This window comes from Papio anubis, chromosome X (genome assembly GCF_008728515.1).
Source record: "Papio anubis isolate 15944 chromosome X, Panubis1.0, whole genome shotgun sequence".
Lineage (NCBI taxonomy): Eukaryota > Metazoa > Chordata > Mammalia > Primates > Cercopithecidae > Papio > Papio anubis.
The window spans coordinates 30,270,144-30,289,993 of NC_044996.1; the positions used below are offsets into that span (position 1 = coordinate 30,270,144).

General features: G+C 43.2%; 1 protein-coding gene and 1 pseudogene across 3 annotated transcripts in view; one reads left to right on the forward strand and one right to left on the reverse strand.

The window, feature by feature from the left end:
- The window catches only part of XIAP (X-linked inhibitor of apoptosis), a 53,179-nt gene that overhangs the window by 17,115 nt on the left and 16,214 nt on the right, over positions 1-19,850 (forward strand). For 2 of the 3 annotated variants that reach the window (XM_017954354.3, XM_003918241.5), the window contains 4 exons: positions 10,059-10,967; positions 13,031-13,130; positions 16,351-16,429; positions 18,490-18,532. In XM_017954354.3, the coding sequence (XP_017809843.1) occupies positions 10,091-10,967; positions 13,031-13,130; positions 16,351-16,429; positions 18,490-18,532 (1,099 nt within the window). In that variant the 5' untranslated portion in view covers positions 10,059-10,090. Of the gene's footprint in view, positions 1-6,113; positions 6,761-10,058; positions 10,968-13,030; positions 13,131-16,350; positions 16,430-18,489; positions 18,533-19,850 lie in introns of those variants that run through there. The other variant, XM_021932646.2, reaches the window with a different exon arrangement.
- On the reverse strand, positions 2,730-3,440 carry LOC103880873 (annotated as a pseudogene).

The following is a 19,850-nucleotide window of genomic DNA, read 5'->3' on the forward strand; positions in this document are numbered from 1 at the left end:
CAGAGCAGCCTGAACAGCGTAGAGAAACCACATCTCTAAGAAAACTTTTTAAAATTAGCGGGGTCGGCCGGGCGCGGTGGCTCAAGCCTGTAATCCCAGCACTTTGGGAGGCCGAGACGGGTGGATCACGAGGTCAGGAGATCGAGACCATCCTGGCCAACACGGTGAAACCCCGTCTCTACTAAAAAATACAAAAAACTAGCCGGGTGAGGTGGCGGGCGCCTGTAGTCCCAGCTGCTCGGGAGGCTGAGGCAGGAGAATGGCATAAACCCGGGAGGCGGAGCTTGCAGTGAGCTGAGATTCGGCCACTGCACTCCAGCCTGGGCGGCAGAGCGAGACTCCGTCTCAAAAAAAAAAAAAAAAAAAATTAGCGGGGCATGGTGGCATGTGGCTATAGTCCCAGCTATTCAGGAGGCTGAGGTGGAAGGATTGCTTCAGCCCAGGAGGTCAAGGTTACAATGAGCTATGATCACACCACTGCACTCCAACTCGGGCAACAGAGCAAGGCCTTGTCTTTAAAAAAATAATAATAATACATTTTTAAAATAAAAAGGAAAATAATATGGGTAAACTCTACCCGTAAGTGGTAAATACCACATATTTCTATCAATGATAAGCAGTCTTCCTAGAATAATCCCATTGAAGAAAATCCAAAATCGTTGTATGAAAAAATACACAGGTTTGTTCCATGTGTAAAAATCTTTTAATCATGGTACATTTTTTATCAAAAACATTCACACTACTTGAATACATTAGAAGAGTACAAAAGCATTCCAATGTACATATAGACACACTAAACAAAGGGAATGCTTTCTAGTGAAATTAGAAATAAATACAAGAATGTTAAGGAAGAGAATCTCATATTACCAGAGTCAGTGAAATTAACTGCTTTATTTTTATTATTATTATTTTTTGAGACAGTTTTGCTCTGTCTCAAAGACAGCTCTGTCACCCAGGCTGGAGTACAGAGGTGCAATCTCGGCTCACTGCAACTCCTGTCTTCCGGGTTCAAGTAATTCTCATAGTTCAGCCTCCTGAGTAGCTGGGATTACAGCCATGCACCACCACGCCTGACTACTTTTTGTATTTTTAGTAGAGATAGGGTTTTTACTATGTTGGCCAGGCTGATTTCGAACTCCTGACCTCAAGTAATCCACCTGCCTCGGCCTCCCAAAGTGCTGGGATTACAGGCATGAGCCACCACACCCGGCCATTAAGTGCTTTTTACAGCATAAATTATACCTGTTTGGAATTAGTTTTTAAATATATAAGCTGTAGGATGGACAAACACCAATGTGAACAACTATCAAACAGAATTTTGTAATTCAGGAACATAGCTTCAAGTGCTTCATAACATGGAAAGCAACTCCTAAAAATAGTAATTGGCTTAATTTCTTAAAAGTTAGAAAAAGCATTCCAGAAAGTGATTTGTTACAATTAGCAACAGAAGAACAACATTAGAAATAATACTGGAAACATAAGAACTGAGGTCCTCCAGTACCAAGAGATAGAATCAAACTTTTTCTCATTAGAATTTTAAAGAATATAGCTGCGCGCGGTGGCTCATGCCTGTAATGCCAACACTTTGGGAGGCCAAGGTGGGTGGATCACGAAGTCAGGAGATCAAGACCATCCTGGCTAACACGGTGAAACCCTGTCTCTACTAAAAATACAAAAAAATTAACCGGGCGTGGTGGCAGGTGCCTGTAGTCCCAGTGACTGAGGCAGAAGAATGGTGTGAACCCGGGAGGCGGAGCTTGTGGTGAGCCGAGATCACGCCACTGCACTCCAGCCTGGGAGTGAGACTCCATCTCAAAAAAAAAAAAAAAAGAATTTAAAAAATATAGTTAAAGGAAAAATTCACTGGGCTCTGTGAAACAGGTTAAATATGTAACCACTTCAAACAGAAATGACTTAGTCCTCTCATGTGGTTCTGAAAATGTACTAACATCCCATTTTCCATATCAAAAGCACATAATTTCATTAGCAGAAGCCCCATTGTTTTATACTTAAAATCACCTCTGATCCTCCAAAGTTTATGCAGTTACCAAACTACTATTTTAATAACATTTTGACAGCTTTATTAAGATATAATTTATATACCATAAGATCCATTTAAAGTATATAGTTCAGTGGCTTTTAGTGTATGCAGAGTTGTGCAACTGTCACCACAATCTAAATTTAGAACATTTTCATTACTCCAGAAACAACCCCAGTAACCATTTATAGTCACTTCCTATTCCCTCCCCCGCCCAGCCCTAGGCAACCACTAATCTACTTTCTGTTTCTATTTATTTTAATAGCATTTCAAACTTGTAATATTATTGTTCTCATGCCTATTCTAGGTCGTTGGCTCAGAGGTTTAAAAGCTCTTTTTTTTTTTTTGAGACGGAGTCTCGCTCTGTCACCCAGGCTGGAGTGCAGTGGCGCGATCTCGGCTCACTGCAAGCTCCACCTCCCGGGCTCACGCCATTCTCCCGCCTCAGCCTCTGGGACTACAGGCGCCCGCCACCTCGCCCGGCTAGTTTTTTGTATTTTTAGTAGAGACGGGGTTTCACCATGTTAGCCAGGATGGTCTCGATCTCCTGACCTCGTGATCCACCCGGCTCGGCCTCCCAAAGTGCTGGGATTACAGGCTTGAGCCACCGCGCCCGGCCTAAAAGCTCTTAAACTACCCAAATTTACAAGTCCTATGACATCCTCATTCAGAAAACATTCAAATGATGGTTTCATGATGTTATGATAGTTACATCTTCTAAGAGTTTTTGATCTGGAGCATGTGTTTCAAATTCTGTTTGTACTACTACTAAACTCACTTAATTAGAAGAAGTAAAATCATTCTGTCGAGACTCAAAAGTGAGTTTGTTCTGTTTGTGTTAACGATTCCAGGCTTTTGATGGTAGGAATGGCTTTAGCAGTCTTCTGTGGCACACCATGATCTTAAACAGTAATGTCACCTTCCCCACTGTCTTCATCCTTTGGCTCAAAGTTTGGTTCAGTCTGCTGTGGGTAGGCAAGAAGGCTATTATCAGCAGATTGGCTGGAGCTGCCAGAATTCTGACTGTTCCCAGTAACATTATTCTCCTGGTTGCTGGTCTCACTGTTAGGATGAAGTGGCTGCTGTTTGCACTCATCATGTCTGTTTACTGGATTGAGACGCTTCCCTGAAGCTTATGTACCATCAACTTCTAAAAACTTCATCATTAACATTTCATAGTTCTGTGCTGTGAGCCAGGCCTGGAACAAGCCAGGATATAAAAGTTCCCTGGGATGCTCTCTAAGCCATGTGGTGTCTCCCTTAGGCTAAAACCATCTTGGATATAGAATCCTAGGGGATGCTTACTTCCTGGTAGAACATCCACATCTATGATTGAAGACACAGGTCTGAAGTCTTAGGGCATAGCAATGACTGGACATAACCTTTTTCTGTGGTTGACAAAACCACAGAAAGAGAGATTTTTTGTTTTTTTGAGACGGAGTCTCTCTCTGTCACCCAGGGTGGAGTGCAGTGGCTCGATCTCAGCTCACTGCAAGGTCCACCTCCCAGGTTCACGCCATTCTCCTGCCTCAGCCTCACGAGTAGCTGGGACTACAGGCGCCCTCCACCACGCCTGGCTAATCTTTTGTATTTTTAGTAGAGACGGGGTTTCACCGTGTTAACCAGGATGGTCTTGATCTCCTGACCTCGTGATCCGCACGCCTCAGCCTCCCAAAGTGCTTGGGTTACAGGCGTGAGTCACTGCGCCCGGCCAGAAAGAGAGATTTTAAGTGACAATATTATTAAAGACATTCTGGAGAAAAAGATCACCTATAATCCCGTCACCTTAACATTTTCCCGATTTATTTAATATTACTTTCCGAGTCTTGTCTATAAGTATACATTTTCACACAGTGGCAGTCTGGCATGCATTCTACCTTATATCATTTTCCCCATTAAAATAGCCTTTGTTCTATGTATTTGAAAACATTGGCCGGACGCAGTGGCTCACGCCTGTAATCCCAGCACTTTGGGAGGCCGAGGCGCAGATCACGAGGTCAGGAGATCGAGACCATCCTGGCTAATACGGTGAAACCCCGTCTTTACTAAAAATACAAAACATTAGCTGGGCGTGGTGGCACGCGCCTGTTGTCCCAGCTACTCGGAAGGCTGAGGCAGGAGAATCCCTTGAACCTGGGAGGCGGAGGTTGCAGTGAGCCGGGATTGAGCCACTGCCCTCCAGCCTGGGTGACAGAACAAGACTCTGTCTCAAAAAAGAAAAAAGAAAACCTTAAGGCTGGGCACGGTGGCTCACGCCTGTAATCCCAGCACTTTGGGAGGCCGAGGCGGACGGAGCACCTGAGGTCAGGAGTTCAAGACCAGCCTGACCAACATAGAGAAATCCCGTCTCTACTAAAAATACAAAATTAGCCGGGTGTGGTGGCGGGCGCCTGTAATCCCAGTCATTCAGGAGGCTGAGGTGGGAGAATCACTTGAGCCCGAGAGGCAGAGGTTGCAGTGAGCCAAGATCCTGCCATTGCACTCCAGCCTGGGCAACAAGAGAAACTCCGTCTCAAAAAAAAAAAGAAAACCCTAATAATAATTTTTTAAAAAAGCAACTGGGCACAGTGGTTCATGCCTGTAATCCCAGCGCTTTGGAAGGTCGAGGCAGGTGGATCACCTGAGGTCAGCAGTTCAAGACCAGCCTGGCTAACATGTTGAAATCCTGTCTCTTCTAAAAATACAAAAATTAGCCAGGCGTGGTGGCGGGCACCTGTAATTCCAACTACTTGGGATACTGAGACAGGAGAATGGCTTGAACCTGGAAGGCGGAGGTTGCAGTGACCTGAGATCATGCCATTTCACTCCAGCCTGGGCAACAAGAGCAAAAAAATCTGTCTAAAAAAAAAAAAAAGGAGAAATAGAAACTTTTGTGTCATCTACAGACACCAGGGTTTTGTATGTGCCTTTGTCTCTGTGTCCCCCACCTCCGCATTCCCACATTCTCGCTAGACTAGCTGTCAACCTCCTCTCCTTGGCACCTCCTGGTGGCTCTCTTTACACAGTTGACTGGACTAAATGTCTGTACGTACATGTATACTGTAAAACCTTACATATTACCATTGTAGAATCTCCCAAACCCTTCATTTAAACATGCACCATTGCTTGCTGGTCCTTTTTGTCCCATTTTTTGCTTCCATAGTGCTATTTTCCCAACTACCGTTACCCTTAAGATTCCTGACTGCCCAGCCCCTTTATACCAAAAGGTTTCTTTGACATTTTTCTCTTTCCATGCCTTCCTGCCTTTCCACATACCCAGTACAAAGCCTGAAGATGCTTTCACAGAGAAGCCTTAAATTATCCCAGCATACTTTATTGCACCCACACCTTTTCACTTCAAAAACCTTTTTGTCACCCTTGTCCAATATTCGTACCCTATTTTCTTCTATATTCTCAATTCTTCTGCTCCATATTTACTTGTTTTCTGTGGTATCATTTTCCCCTCCTCCATTTCACTTAGATCCTATATTTTTTTACCCTATGTTATCCTTTTTGTTTGGTGCCTTCCTCCAAAGCCAAGGTTTCTGTCGTTCATCAGTCATCCTTCCACCTTTCACTCTTAAACTCTCTGGTAATTCTGTTTTTTCCTCCTTCTCAAAAAGCTCACACTCTGCTAATGTGTATATATTGTTCACTTGAGTGCTTCTAAATAAATATTTACTTTTCAAAAGAGTGAAATCTGAACTATTAGCATGGAAACAACCTCTGGGAAGACAAGATCTCCTCTCAAAAGCTTCAAATTGAGATTCTCCTGCTCATGTTGAATGATGGTTTTATCTAATATTTTCTGAAATAGGGTGACTACTTGAACTACACAAAATTGTGAAATGAGAATATCTTTGATTTTATACTTTGTTTTTTCTTTTTTTGAGATGAAGTCTTACTCTGTCACCTAGGCTGGAGTGCAGTGGCACAATCTCGGCTCATTGCAACCTCTGCCTCCCAGGTTCAGGTGATTCTCGTCCCTTGGCCTCCTGAGTAGCTGGGATTACAGGCGTGTGCCACCATGCCTGGCTAATTTTTGCATTTTTTGGTAGAGATGGGGTTTCACCATGTTGGCCAGGCTGGTCTTGAACTCCTGACCTCAAGTGATCCACCCACCTTAGCCTCCCAAAGTGTTGGGATTACAGGCATGAGCCACTGTGCCTGACCACTTACATCTATTTTGATTGACTTGAAATAAAATTTAACACCCCAGGGAAGGCAATTCTCATGTGTTTTGAATTATACTGAGCATTAATTCTTCAGGATAATTATAGACTTGGAAATGTTTAATCCAGTCTCCTAGTCCATGCTGAAGCTCCTTTAAGTGATAGGAGGAACTCATAATCTACAAAGCAACCCAATCCATTTGTTGCTATATCAATTGTTATAAAGCTCATCCTTGGGTTAAAATCAGCTGTTTATAGTTGTATTTAATGACCTTAATTCTGCCCTCAAGCTATACAAAATGTGGATCTCTTTTCTACATGATAACCTTTTAGATATCAGTCTATCCTCCCTACCCTTCCCCTCACAATTTTTCCACCCTTTGCGATAAATATCCTTTGCTATTCTATTTCTCATATGATATCATTTTTATCATCCCAATTGCTCCCTAAGGACATTAAACTTTGTTAATGTCCCTTCCAAAATGTATTTGGAACTGGAAATAATATCCCTTGGTAGCTGAATTGGATCTGGATGTTGCACATCTGGACACTAATGCAGCCTGAAGTTGCTGTAAGTTTTTTAGTCAACTTGTAATGTTGGCTCATGATGAATTTGTAATTAATTAAAATTCCAAGGTTTAATCTGGAGGATTGCCTTTATGTGATTTTTTCTTAAACCAAGTCTCCATTTTCTTTTACTTATGCAACAGATTTTTTTTTTTTTTTTTTTTTTGAGACGCTCGCTCTGTCACCCAGGCTGGGGTGCAGTGGCACAATCTCAGCTCACTGCAACCTCCACCTCCTGGGTTCAAGCAATTCTCCTGCCTCAGCCTCCCGAGTAGCTGCAATTATAGGAGTCTGCCACCACGCCTGGCTAATTTTCTTTGTTTCTTTTTTTTAAGTAGAGATGGGGTTTCTCCATGTTGGTCAGGCTGGTCTTGAACTTCTGACCTCAGGTGACCCACCCTCCTTGGCCTCACAAAGTCCCGGGATTATAGGCATGAGCCATTGCACCCGGCCCTTTTTTTTTTTCTTTCTTTTTTTGAGATGGAGCCTCACTCTGTCACCCAGGATGGAGTGCAGTGACATGATCTTGGCTCACTGCGACCTCCGCTGCCCGGGTTCAAGGGATTCTTCTGTCTCAGCCTCCCGAGTAGCTGGGATTACAGGTACCTGCCACCACGCCTGGCTAATTTTTGTATTTTTAGTAGAGATAGGGGTTTCACCATGTTGGCCAGGCTGGTCTCAAACTCCTGACCTCAAGTTACCCGGCTGCCTTGGCCTCCCAAAGTGCTGAGATTATAGGCATGAGTCACCGCACCCGGCCTATGCACCAGATATTTTTAAAAAACCAGATGTAAGACTTTACACTTACCCCTATTAAATGTTATCTCATTAGCCTATCAGGTAGCTTTGGTTTTTTACTTTTATTTTATTTATTTATTTATTTTTTTGAGACAAGAGTTTCGCTCTTGTTGCCCAGGCTGGAATGCAATGGTGCGATCTCCGCTCACTGCAACCTCCGCCTCCTGGGTTCAAGTGATTCTCCTGCCTCAGCCTCCCAAGTAGCTGGGATTACAGGCATGTGCCACCACACCTGGCTAATTTTGTGTTTTTTAGTAGAGACGGTTTCACCATGTTGGTCTAGCTGGTCTCGAACTCCCGACCTCAGGTGATTTACCCACCTTGGCTTCCCAAAGTGCTGGGATTACAGGCGTGAGCCACTATGACCGGCTGGTTTTTTTCTTAAGACTAGTCAAGTGCAGAGTGAGAAGAGGGAAAAGAGTAGAACAAGGGGTTTGATCAGCCTTGGTTTCTTTGAATCTTGATTTTTGTCATTCGGTTTATTATGCTGATTCAACAAAGGGCCTTGAAGCTAATGTTGGAATGTTTTCAGACATCTAGGAAATGATAATTCATCAAAAGTCATGGAGACTATTCCAAAAGTTTTATGCAGATATAACTCAGCTGTTGAGGTATGAGTTAATACCACTATAAGTTGACATGGCCAGGAAAGACAAGTCCATTGCCAGCTTGCTTTGTGTTGAACATTACTCCAAAAGAGATTAAATTTTAAGACATATTGTGTCAACATAAAGGCAAAAGAGCTGGCTAATTCTTCTCAAGAAATCAATGGCTCGACCTTTTGGCTCATGCCTGTAATCCCAGCATTTTGGGAGGCCGAGGCGGGGGATCACCTGAGGTCGGGAGTTCAAGACCAACCTGACCAACCTGGAGAAACCCCGTCTCTGCTAAAAAATACAAAATTAGCTGGGCATGGTGGTGCATGTCTGTAATCCCAGCTACTTGAGAGGTTGAGGCAGGAGAATCGCTTGAACCCAGGAGGCAGAGGTTGCAGTGAGCCAAGATCACGCCATTGCACTCCAGCCGGGGCAACAAGAACAAAACTCCATCTCAAAAAAAAAAAAAAAAAAATCAATTAATGCACATATAATATAGAGACAGAGTCCTTGTTACCATTATTTTGCCTTTGACAAGTTTATACTGAGCACATTATCAGGCAATGTGGGAGATTCTGGAGAACCAGGTTTGCCTCATAGCTAGGGTTACCATATGCTCTAGTTTGCCTGGGGCAACCCTGATTTATGCCTGTTGTCCCAGTGTGATTATTGCTAGTGTGATTTTTCACTTTGAGAAGTGTCCAGGTTTGGAAGATAAATTATCTTGCTATCCTTCTCATAACCTAATGGGTTCTCTTTAGTATTTTATCTGGGTTAAAATTACACAGCTGTAATTTGGCAGCTCTAATAAGACTGCAACAATACTTATCTTCCATTTGAACAGATTGTTACTTGACCAAGGGGAAGTTTTGTTTTTTTTTTTTTTTGAGGCGGAGTCTCGCTCTGCCGCCCAGGATGGAGTGCAGTGTTGCGATCTCGGCTCACTGCAAGCTCGGCCTCCTGGGTTCACGCCATTCTCCTGCCTCAGCCTCCCCAGCAGCTGGGACTATAGGCGCCCACAACCACGCCCGGCTAATTTTTTGTATTTTTAGGTGAGACGGGGTTTCACCCTGTTAGCCAGGATGGTCTCAATCTCCTGACCTCGTGATCCGCCCGCCTCGGCCTCCCAAAGTGCTGGGATTACAGGCATGAGCCACTGCGCCTGGCTACCAACGGCAGTTAATAGCAAAAGTAACTGCAGGGCACATGTATGTCATGGGCCAAAAAAAAAAAAAAAAAAGCAATTAAGGTTTGCAGGTACTTAGAGTTTCTCCTGAGCCACTCTCTAGAGGGCAGTGTTACATATATATCTGTAATTATCCAGTTACAACAAAAAAGGGGATCTGGTTCATGCATGAAAATCAGAAATATTTCATACTCTTAAAGAACACATTGGAACCAATATTATGATTAAAACATATTTTGCTAAGCAAAGAAATATTAAAATTAATTCATTAACATTCTGAACATTTTTTAATTTGTAAAAACTGAACTTTGATGCCTTGAATATATAATGATTCATTATAACAATTACGCACAGACTTTAATAATCTGCATATTTTATGCTTCTTTCATGTTTTTCCTAATTAATGATTTGACATGGTTAATAATTATAATATATTCTGCATCACAGTTTACATATTTATGTAAAATAATCATTTAAAAATTATTAGTTTTATGCTGCCTGCTTAAATATTACTTTCCTCAAAAAGAGAAAACAAAAATGCTAGATTTTACTTTATGACTTGAATGATGTAATGTTAAACCCTAGTATTTAGAATTAGAATGTTTCTTAGCAGTTGTGTAGTTATTTTTATGTCATAAGTGATAATTTGTTAGCTCCTATAACAAAAGTCTATTGCTTGTGTTTCACATTTTGGATTTCCTAATATAATGTTCTCTTTTTAGAAAAGGTGGACAAGTCCTATTTTCAAGAGAAGATGACTTTTAACAGTTTTGAAGGATCTAAAACTTGTGTACCTGCAGACATCAATAAGGAAGAAGAATTTGTAGAAGAGTTTAATAGATTAAAAACTTTTGCAGATTTTCCAAGTAGTAGTCCTGTTTCAGCATCAACACTGGCACGAGCAGGGTTTCTTTATACTGGTGAAGGAGATACCGTGCGGTGCTTTAGTTGTCATGCAGCTGTAGATAGATGGCAATATGGAGACTCAGCAGTTGGAAGACACAGGAAAGTATCCCCAAATTGCAGATTTATCAATGGCTTTTATTTTGAAAATAGTGCCACGCAGTCTACAAATTCTGGTATCCAGAATGGTCAGCACAAAGTCGAAAACTATCTGGGAAGCAGAAATCATTTTGCCTTAGACAGGCCATCTGAGACACATGCAGACTATCTTTTGAGAACTGGGCAGGTTGTAGATATATCAGACACCATATACCCGAGGAACCCTGCCATGTATAGTGAAGAAGCTAGATTAAAGTCCTTTCAGAACTGGCCAGACTATGCTCACCTAACCCCAAGAGAGTTAGCAAGTGCTGGACTCTACTACACAGGTATTGGTGACCAAGTGCAGTGCTTTTGTTGTGGTGGAAAACTGAAAAATTGGGAACCTTGTGATCGTGCCTGGTCAGAACACAGGCGACACTTTCCTAATTGCTTCTTTGTTTTGGGCCGGAATCTTAATATTCGAAGTGAATCTGATGCTGTGAGTTCTGATAGGAATTTCCCAAATTCAACAAATCTTCCAAGAAATCCATCCATGGCAGATTATGAAGCACGGATCATTACTTTTGGGACATGGATATACTCAGTTAACAAGGAGCAGCTTGCAAGAGCTGGATTTTATGCTTTAGGTAAACTTTATTATAAAACCAATAAATAGCTTCCCAACTTTGCCAGGGCTCGTAAAAAGTAAATAGATGCCCGTAGCCCCCTGAACTGGTAAATATTTAGGTATAACTTGGCACGATTATATATATATCCGTATTATTCTGTGAACTCTTATGTTGAACCTGTAATGTAACTACTGAATTTATGTGAAAAAGACTACCATATTATGAGTCATGCTTCTCTTCATGTAATTGTTTTTAGGAAGTAGATAACTTGCAAAAGATGGTAGCATTCCCAATAGCAAAATGGGTCTAATAGTAATATTAACCATCATTTATTGAGCACTTACTGTAAGTAAATACATATACCTCATGCATTTTCTCTAAACTTCACAATAACTTCTTTTTGTTGTTTTTTTTGTTTTGTTTTGTTTTTGAGACGGAGTTTCGCTCTTGTTGTCCAGGCTGGAGTGCAATAGCGAGATTTAGGCTCGCTGCAACCTCTGCCTCCTGGGTTCAAGCGATTCTCCTGCCTTGGCCTCCTGAGTGACTGGGATTACAGGCATGTGCTACCACGCCTGACTAATTTTGTATTTTTAGTAGAGACAGGGTTTCTCCCTGTTGGTCAAGCTGGTCTCAAATTCCTGACCTCAGGTGATCCACCTGCCTTGGCCTCCCAAAGTGCTGGGATTACAGGTGCATGCGCCACGTCTGGCTAATTTTTGTACTTTTAGTAGAGACGGGGTTTCACCATGGCCAGGCTGGTCTCGAACCCCTGACCTTGTGATCCACCCACCTTGGCCTCCCAAAGTGCTGGGATTACAGGCATGAGCCACTGCGCTCGGCCATGTGAGTGCTTTCAAATGGACTGTGGTAGATATGTCAGGAAGGGCCGTTGGAGTGATTGCTTCTAAAGATATTTTTTTAAATTATACCATTATATATTTGACCCATTTATTTTAAGATTGAATAATGCCTATAAAATATTGGTTATTTCAAAAGATTTTATTTATGTACCATCATATAGTAATCTTGAAGGTTTGTTTAGTGTCATGTTGCTATAAACTTAGAGAAACTTGTCTCATAATTTCATTATGTAGAACTTTAATGTTACTAATACTTGGAACATAACATCAGTTTTAAAGTTTCACAGTTTGAAACAGTAAGTACAATATTGGTGGCCCAAATAACATACTAAAAAGACAGTATGGCTGGGCTCAGTGGCTCACGCCTGTAATCCCAGCACTTTGGGAGGCTGAGGTGGGTGGATCACCTGAGGTCAGGAGCTCAAGACCAGCCTGGCCAACATGGCGAAACCCCGTCTCTACTAAAAATACAAAAATTACCTGGACGTGGTGGCACGTGCCTGTAATCCCAGCTACTCGGGAGGCTAAGGCAGGAGAATCACTTGAACCCAGGAGGCAGAGGTTGCAGTGAGCCGAGATCAAGCCATTGCACTCCCGCCTGTGCAACAAGAGTAAAACTCCATCTCAGAAAAAAAATAGTAATAATAATAAATATGCCAGGCGCAGTGGCTCACGCCTGTAATCCCAGCACTTTGGGAGGCCGAGGCGGGTGGATCACTTGAGGTCAGGAGTTCAAGATCAGGCTGGCCAACATGGTGAAACCCCATCTCTACCAAAGATATAAAAAATTAGCCGGGTATGGTGGCGCATGCCTGTAATCCCAGCTACTTGAGAGGCTGAGGCAGGAGAATCGCTTGAACTCGGGAGGCAAAGGTTGCAGTGAGCCAAGACTGAGCCATTGCACTCCAGTCTGGGGAACAGAGCAAGACTCAGTCTCAAAATAAAATAAAAAATAACAATTTTAGGTTTTAACATAAAACTTGGCAGTTTTATTTTTGTCTTCTGTAAAAAATACCTCAGATTGAATCAGTGAATTTAGTGTGTATTTCTTCCTCAAAGGATAAAGATCATATCTGTTACTTAGATGTGAATTTGAATGTCTTGTTTTAAGCTGCGAGATTTTCATGTTTTTCAGATGTGCTTAATTTTTAGGTGTTAAATGAATATTTTTGTGTAAGCTTCTAATTGCACAAATACATATATTCCTGTGTGTTTTCGTAGGTGAAGGTGATAAAGTAAAGTGCTTTCACTGTGGAGGAGGGCTAACTGATTGGAAGCCCAGTGAAGACCCTTGGGAGCAACATGCTAAATGGTATCCAGGGTAAGATATTTAATTGTTCATTGTACAGGCAAGTTGGATAGCATGCAGTGGGAGACTTGAATTACTTTTTACCTCAACTATTTTTGCCTTCACTATGGCTTGAAATTCATGCTAGGTTTATAAAAATGAGGAAGGTTTATAAGCCTTCTCTGATGACCAAAACATACACTGTTTATGTGTCATATCTATGACATTCAGAATATCCCATTTCTTTTTTTTTTTTTTTTTAAACACAGAGTTTTGGCCGGGCGCGGTGGCTCAAGCCTGTAATCCCAGCACTTTGGGAGGCTGAGGCAGCAGAGTGAGATCCACGGGAATCGGGAAGTCCGAGACCATCCCTGGCTAACACGGTGAAGCGATCTCTACTAAAAATGCAAAAAACTTAAGCTAAATTGTGATTGGCGCCCTGTAGTCCAGCTACTGGGAGGCTGAGGCAGAATGAGAACCGGGAGGCAGAGCTTGCAGTGGGCGAGATCCAGCCACTGCACTTTCCGGCACAGGCGACAGAGCCCAGACTCGTCTCAAAAAAAAAAAAAAAAAAAAAAAAAACACAGAGTTTTACTCTCTTGCCTAGAGCTGGAGTGCAGTGGTACAATCTTGGCTCACTGCATGCTCCATGCCTCCCAGGTTCAAGCGATTTTGTGCCTCAGCCTGCCAGGTAAAGCTGGAATTACAGGCACCCATACTGCCACCATGCCTGGCTAATTTTTTTTTTTTTTTTTTTTTGATATGGGTCACTCTGTGCCCAGGCTGGGAATGCAGTGAGATAGGTCCCAGCTCACTGCAACCTCCCGGGTTCCATGAAGTCTCCCTGCCTCCTCCAGACTGGTAGTACCACCCATGCCCAGCTAATTTTGTATTTTTAGTAGAGGCAGGGGCTTCACTCCTCAGTGGCCAGGATGAGATCTTGATCTCCCCGACCTTGTGACCCTCCCAAAGTCTTCAGGATTCTGGCTGATTTTTTGTATTTTTTAGTAAGGAGCCGGTCATCACCATGTTGGCCAGGCTGGTCTTGAACTCCTGACCTCCAGATGATTGGCCTGCCTCGGCCTCTAAAATGCTGGGATTACCGTTTGGCCACTGTGCCTGGCCTCTAGATTATCCCATTTTCTTTTTTTTTTTTTTTTTTTTTTGAGACCCAGAGTCTCACACTCCTTCCGCCCAGCAGGCTGGAGTGCAGTGGCCGGATCTCAGCTCACTGCAAGCTCACCTCGAGGTTCACGTAATTCTCCTGCCTCAGCGCCTGAGTAGCCAGCTGGGACCACGGCCGCCACCTCGCCCACGGCTAAGTTTTTACGTATTTTACCCCAGTAGAGGCGGGTTTCACCGTGTCAGCCAGGATGGTCTCGATCTCACGGCTGCGTGATCCGCCCGTCGGCCTCTAAAGTGCTGGGATTACGGGCTTGAGCCACGCTTTGACCTCTTTTTTTTTTTTAAACAAAGGTTTTGCTCTCTTGTCGCCCAGGCTGGAGTACAGTAGTTCTACCTCAGCTCACTGCAATCTCTGCCTCCTGGGTTCAAGTGATTCTCCTGCCTCAGCCTCCCGAATAGCTGGGATTACAGGTACCCGCCACCACGCCTGGCTGATTTTTTGTATTTTTAGTAGAGACGGGGTTTCACCATGTTGGTCAGGCTGGTCTTGAACTCCCAACCTCAGGTTATCCACCCACCTCAGCCTCCCAAAGTGCTGGGTTTACAAGCATGAGCCACCGTGCTTGGCCTCTAGATTATCCAATTTTTAAATACAAATGAGAAAATGTGTGCTTTTTTATTGTTGGAAGTAGGCTCTTTTATGATCAGCATGAGAGCCCATATTGCCAAGGAGATTCCTTAAGAAGTCATCATACCCCTAGGAAATATTAGTGTATCTCATTATCTCTATGACATACAATTGTTCACATTTTGAGATCTCTGGTTGGGGTGTGGTGGCTCACGCCTGTAATCCCAGCACTTTGGGAGGATGAGGCGGGTGGATTGCTGGAGCCCAAGAGTTCGAGACCAGCCTGGGCAACATAGTGAGACCCTGTCTCTACAAAAAAATATGAAAAACAATTAGCCAGTCATGGTGGCACACACCTGTAGTTCCAGTTACTCATGAGACTGAGGTAAGAGGATCACTTGAGCTGGGGAGGCAGAGGTTGTAGTGAGCTGACGCCACTGCACTTGGTGCCACTGCACTCCAGCCTGGGCAACAGAGTGAGACCCTGTCTCAAAAAAAAAAAAAAAAAAGAAAACAAACAAACAAACAAAACAGCCGGGCATGGTGGCTTATGCCTGTAATCCCAGCACTTTGGGAGGCCAAGGTGGGTGGATCACCTGAGGTCGGGGGTTTGAGACCAGCCTGAACAACATGGAGAAACCCTGTCTCTACTAAAAATACAAAATTAGCCGAGCGTGGTAGCGCATGCCTGTAATCCCAGGTATTCGGGAGGCAGAGGTTGCAGTGAGCCGAGATCGTGCCATTGCACTCCAGCCTGGGCAACAAGAGTGAAGCTCCGTCTCAAAAAAATAAAAATAAAAACCCAAACTTCAGAGCGATCATTTGAAAAGAAATCTTAGCCTTAAACAGCTTTAAAAATAAATATTGAAAAGCCTAAAGAATTCCATTTAAATGGGCAATTGTTTAATTCTTTAAATAAAACCTGTTAAGATGGGCGTGGTGGCTCATGCCTACAATCCCAGCACTTTGGGAGACTGAGGCAGGCAGATCACTTGAGGTGAGGAGTTTGAGACCAGCCTGGCCAATATGGTGAAACCCTGTCTCTACTGAAAATACAAAAATTAGCTGGGCGTAGTGGTGCATGCCTGTAATCCCAGCTACTCAGGAGGCTAAGGCAGGAGAATCGCTTGAACCCCGGGAGGCGGATGTTGCAGTGAGCCAAGATCGTGCCACTGCACTCCAACCTGGGTGACAGAGCGAGACTCTGTCTCAAAAAAAAAAAAAAAGTCAAGGTGCTAATTTAATAACTTGTTTTAGAAAGTTCTCAAGTTGATATTTTTTGCTCTACTAACATTAGCATAGGTAACATAACAAAGGGAACTTTTTTAACCTTAAAATGACAGTGGGATAGGGATTTGGGTAACATTTTACTTTGTGGCTCCTTAGAAGTACTGAAAAGCAAGTTAATGGAATTAATAGAATTAATATGATGGAGATTATATCTTTGCTTGTACTTCACTAATTTATCAGCTACTAAAGTTTAACCTTTTAATTGTTTAGGTGTAAATATCTGTTAGAACAGAAGGGACAAGAATATATAAACAATATTCATTTAACCCATTCACTTGAGGAGTGTCTGGTAAGTCTCATTATATAATTTATATTTTCAAATTTATATTTCAAATTATATGTGAACATGGAAGTTGACTTTGACATTTTAAAATTATAAATCGTGGGAAAATCATTTGTGCTGTGAAAGACTGGACAGGATGGGCTCAGAGATGGCAGTGGGTGGGCTTTGGGAGTGAAGGCTGTGATGGCTCAGGTGCTAAATCCACTGAGGCCAGGGGCTGGATCTGCAGACTCAGGAGGGATAAATTATCCTGGCCAACAGATGGCTCCCATTAAAACCCCAAAACCAGCAGGGCAGACAGCAGGCACTGGGCATCCAGCTGTTCAGACTGAAAGTGGAAGCCAAGGCTTGAAGGAACTTGGCAAACTGGGATAAACCACTACACTCAAGCCAAACAAACAGAACTCGTCTAAAAATAAAGGCTAATTTTCAGAACTACAATTCTTCCAGAGAAGATAGAAGGATCACTGAAACCAAGTTGAGGATATTTAATTGTGACAGGAACCATTCATTTCCAAAACTTCAAATTCATTGGGCTTGTAATTAAACAACACTTGAGACTTGAGGCGGGAGGTCTTGAACAAGGATAGGAAGATTCGACTGAAGCTTCATTAATTCCATGCTCTGGCAGGTGAAGAACTCCAAAGGGCCTAAAAACATTCTCTTTCAGAGGCAGGGCAGAAAGATGATGGGACGGACGTTTGACATGTAAATGGGCTTGAAGAACTACATTACAAAGATCCCTTAGCCTTCTGAAATTAGATCTTAATATAATGTGCTTTGTACTCAAAAGTAGCTTTAAACTTTTTGCAGACATTATTTAAAATCTTAAAAATATATCTAAATTGATAGGATGGGTGCTGGGTGCAGCGGCTCACACCTGTAATCCCAGCACTTTGGGAGGCTGAGGCGGATGAATCACCTGAGGTCAGGAGTTGAGACCAGCAGCCAGCATCATGAAACCCCGTCTCTAAATACAAAATTAGCCAGAGCCGCGATAGGCTGGCGCCTGTAATCTCAGCTACTACAGAGTAGGCGGGAGCTACTTGAACCTGGGAGGCTGAGGTTACAGTGAGCTGAGGATTGTGCCACTGCACTCCAGCCTGAGCAACAAGAGTGACACTCCGTCTCAAAATTAAAAAAAAAATAAATAAACAAATAGAAGCGTAAATTGATAGGATGAACTGGGGTGGCCAAGGCATCAGTAATAGGTGGAAAGAACCTGGACCTAAAATGGGAACAGTTCCCCAGTGACTCTACCCTGAAGTCATTAAGTTCTCCCTGGCCTCAACTTCTTGTTTGTAAATGAAGGGATTAGATTAGATATGCTTTTGCGGGCAGATCTAGCCCAGGCTGGAGTGCAGTTGGCGGATCTCAAGCTCACTGCAGGCTCCAGCCTCCCGGGTTCCATGTGTTCTCGGCTGGCTGCTCAGTAGCTGGGACTACAGGCATGCCACCTCGCCAGCTATTTTGTATTTCTTTTTTTTTTTTTTGAGGCAGTCTTGCTCCTGTCGCCCAGGCTGGGTGCAGTGGCGGATCTCAGCTCTGCAAGCTCTCCGCCTCCCGGAGTTCCGCCATTCTCCTGCCTCAACCTCCCGGTAGCTGGGACTGCAGAAGCCCACCACCTGCGCCCGACTGGTGCTTTTTGGTAGGGCGGGGTTTCACGGGTTAGCAGGATAGCCTCGATCTCTCCCAACCTCGTGATCCGCGTCGGCCTCCCAAAGTGCTGGGATTACAGGCGAGCCACGCTGACACAGCCCTGTATTTCTTAGTAGGAAGGCAGGGGTTTCACCGTGTGCTTAGGATAGTCTCGATCTCGGCCTGTGATCCAGCCCGTCCTACAGGCCTCCCAAAAGTGGATTACAGGCGAGCCACGCGCCCGGCCTAGATTAGATATCTTATAACTTCCTTCTAGCTCCATCAGGCTATGCCTCTTGTGAATATTCATATATTGAATTGAAATAAAGCCAATTTATTTTAAATTTATGATTAATTTAACTTTTCAAATGGAAATGATTGCCTCTACCAAAAATAATTCTAACTTACAATTCCTATTTCTGTTACAGGTAAGAACTACTGAGAAAACACCATCACTAACTAGAAGAATTGGTAAATATGCTTGTTAAATTAACTATCCTTTTAATTTAACTGCTAATTTATCATACTTGTTATTTATGGGGTAGAAAGATAAGCATGTTCTTCCAAGGTCACCATGATATATTTATTTGAGATGACGTTACTATAAATTTAAGAATTTAGGCGGCTGGGCGTGGTGGCTCACGCCTGTAATCCCAGCGCTTTGGGAGGCCGAGGTAGGCGAATCACAACGTCAGGAGATCGAGACCATCCTGGCTAACATGGTGAAACTCCGTCTCTACTAAAAATTTTTTTTAAAAATTAGCTGGATGTGGTAGCGCACACCTGTAGTCCCAGGTACTTGGGAGGCTGAGGCAGGAGAATCGCTTGAACCCGGGAGGTGGAGGTTGCAGTGAGCCAAGATCGTGCCACTGCACTCAAGCCTGGCAACAGAGCGAGATTCCGTCTCCAAAAACAAAAACAAAAGCAAAAAATAATTTAATAAAGTACTTATAAGTTGCAGTCAGAGGCTGGGTGCAGTGGCTGACACCTGTAATCCCAGCACTTTGGGAGGCCGAGGAGTTCAAGACCATCCTAGCCAACATGGCGAAACCCTAAAAATACAAAAATTAGCTGGGCGTGATAGTGTGCGCCTGTAGTCCCAGCTACTCGGAAGGCTGAGGCAGGATAATCACTTGAACCTGGGCGGTGGAGGTTGCAGTCAGCTAAGATCATGTCAGTGCACTCTAGCCTGGGCAACAGGGCAAGACTCCATCTCAAAAAGAAAAGAAAAAAAATCAGTCAGACGTGTCTGTATTAAAAATGTTAGTAGGCCATCAGATAGTTTTTCCAAGTTCAGGAGGAACACTGATAGGCTACCTCATTGCCATTTCTGCTAAAATCACAAGAGAAAGGGTGAAGTGTCTTTTTGTACCTAGGGTTCCTTAAGTAAGCCAGAATTATTTCACTTTTCTACTGGTGTGCCATTACCATGATAAGCCCTAACCCATCTGCTTCTTTATCCCATACTGTCATTGTACCTTCCCCAGCTTCTTCACAGAGGTGTAAGATTTGTTTTGTTTACCTCCTGTTACTTCATGGAGAAGTAGAGGTTTTAAAACTCAAAAAGTGGGCAGAGAAAGATACTATGCTAAGGAAGGAAGATAATTGTTATCCCCACTTTTCAGATGAAGAAACAGTCGGAGAGGTTAAGTGACTTGTGCACAGTCACATTACAAATCATTAGTGGAACTAGGATGGCAAGCAAGGTCTTCTGAATCCTACATCACACTGCAGATCTCATTTTCAACTTAGGCATCATATTTCAAAAGTAGTAGAAAGTTTAATTTAG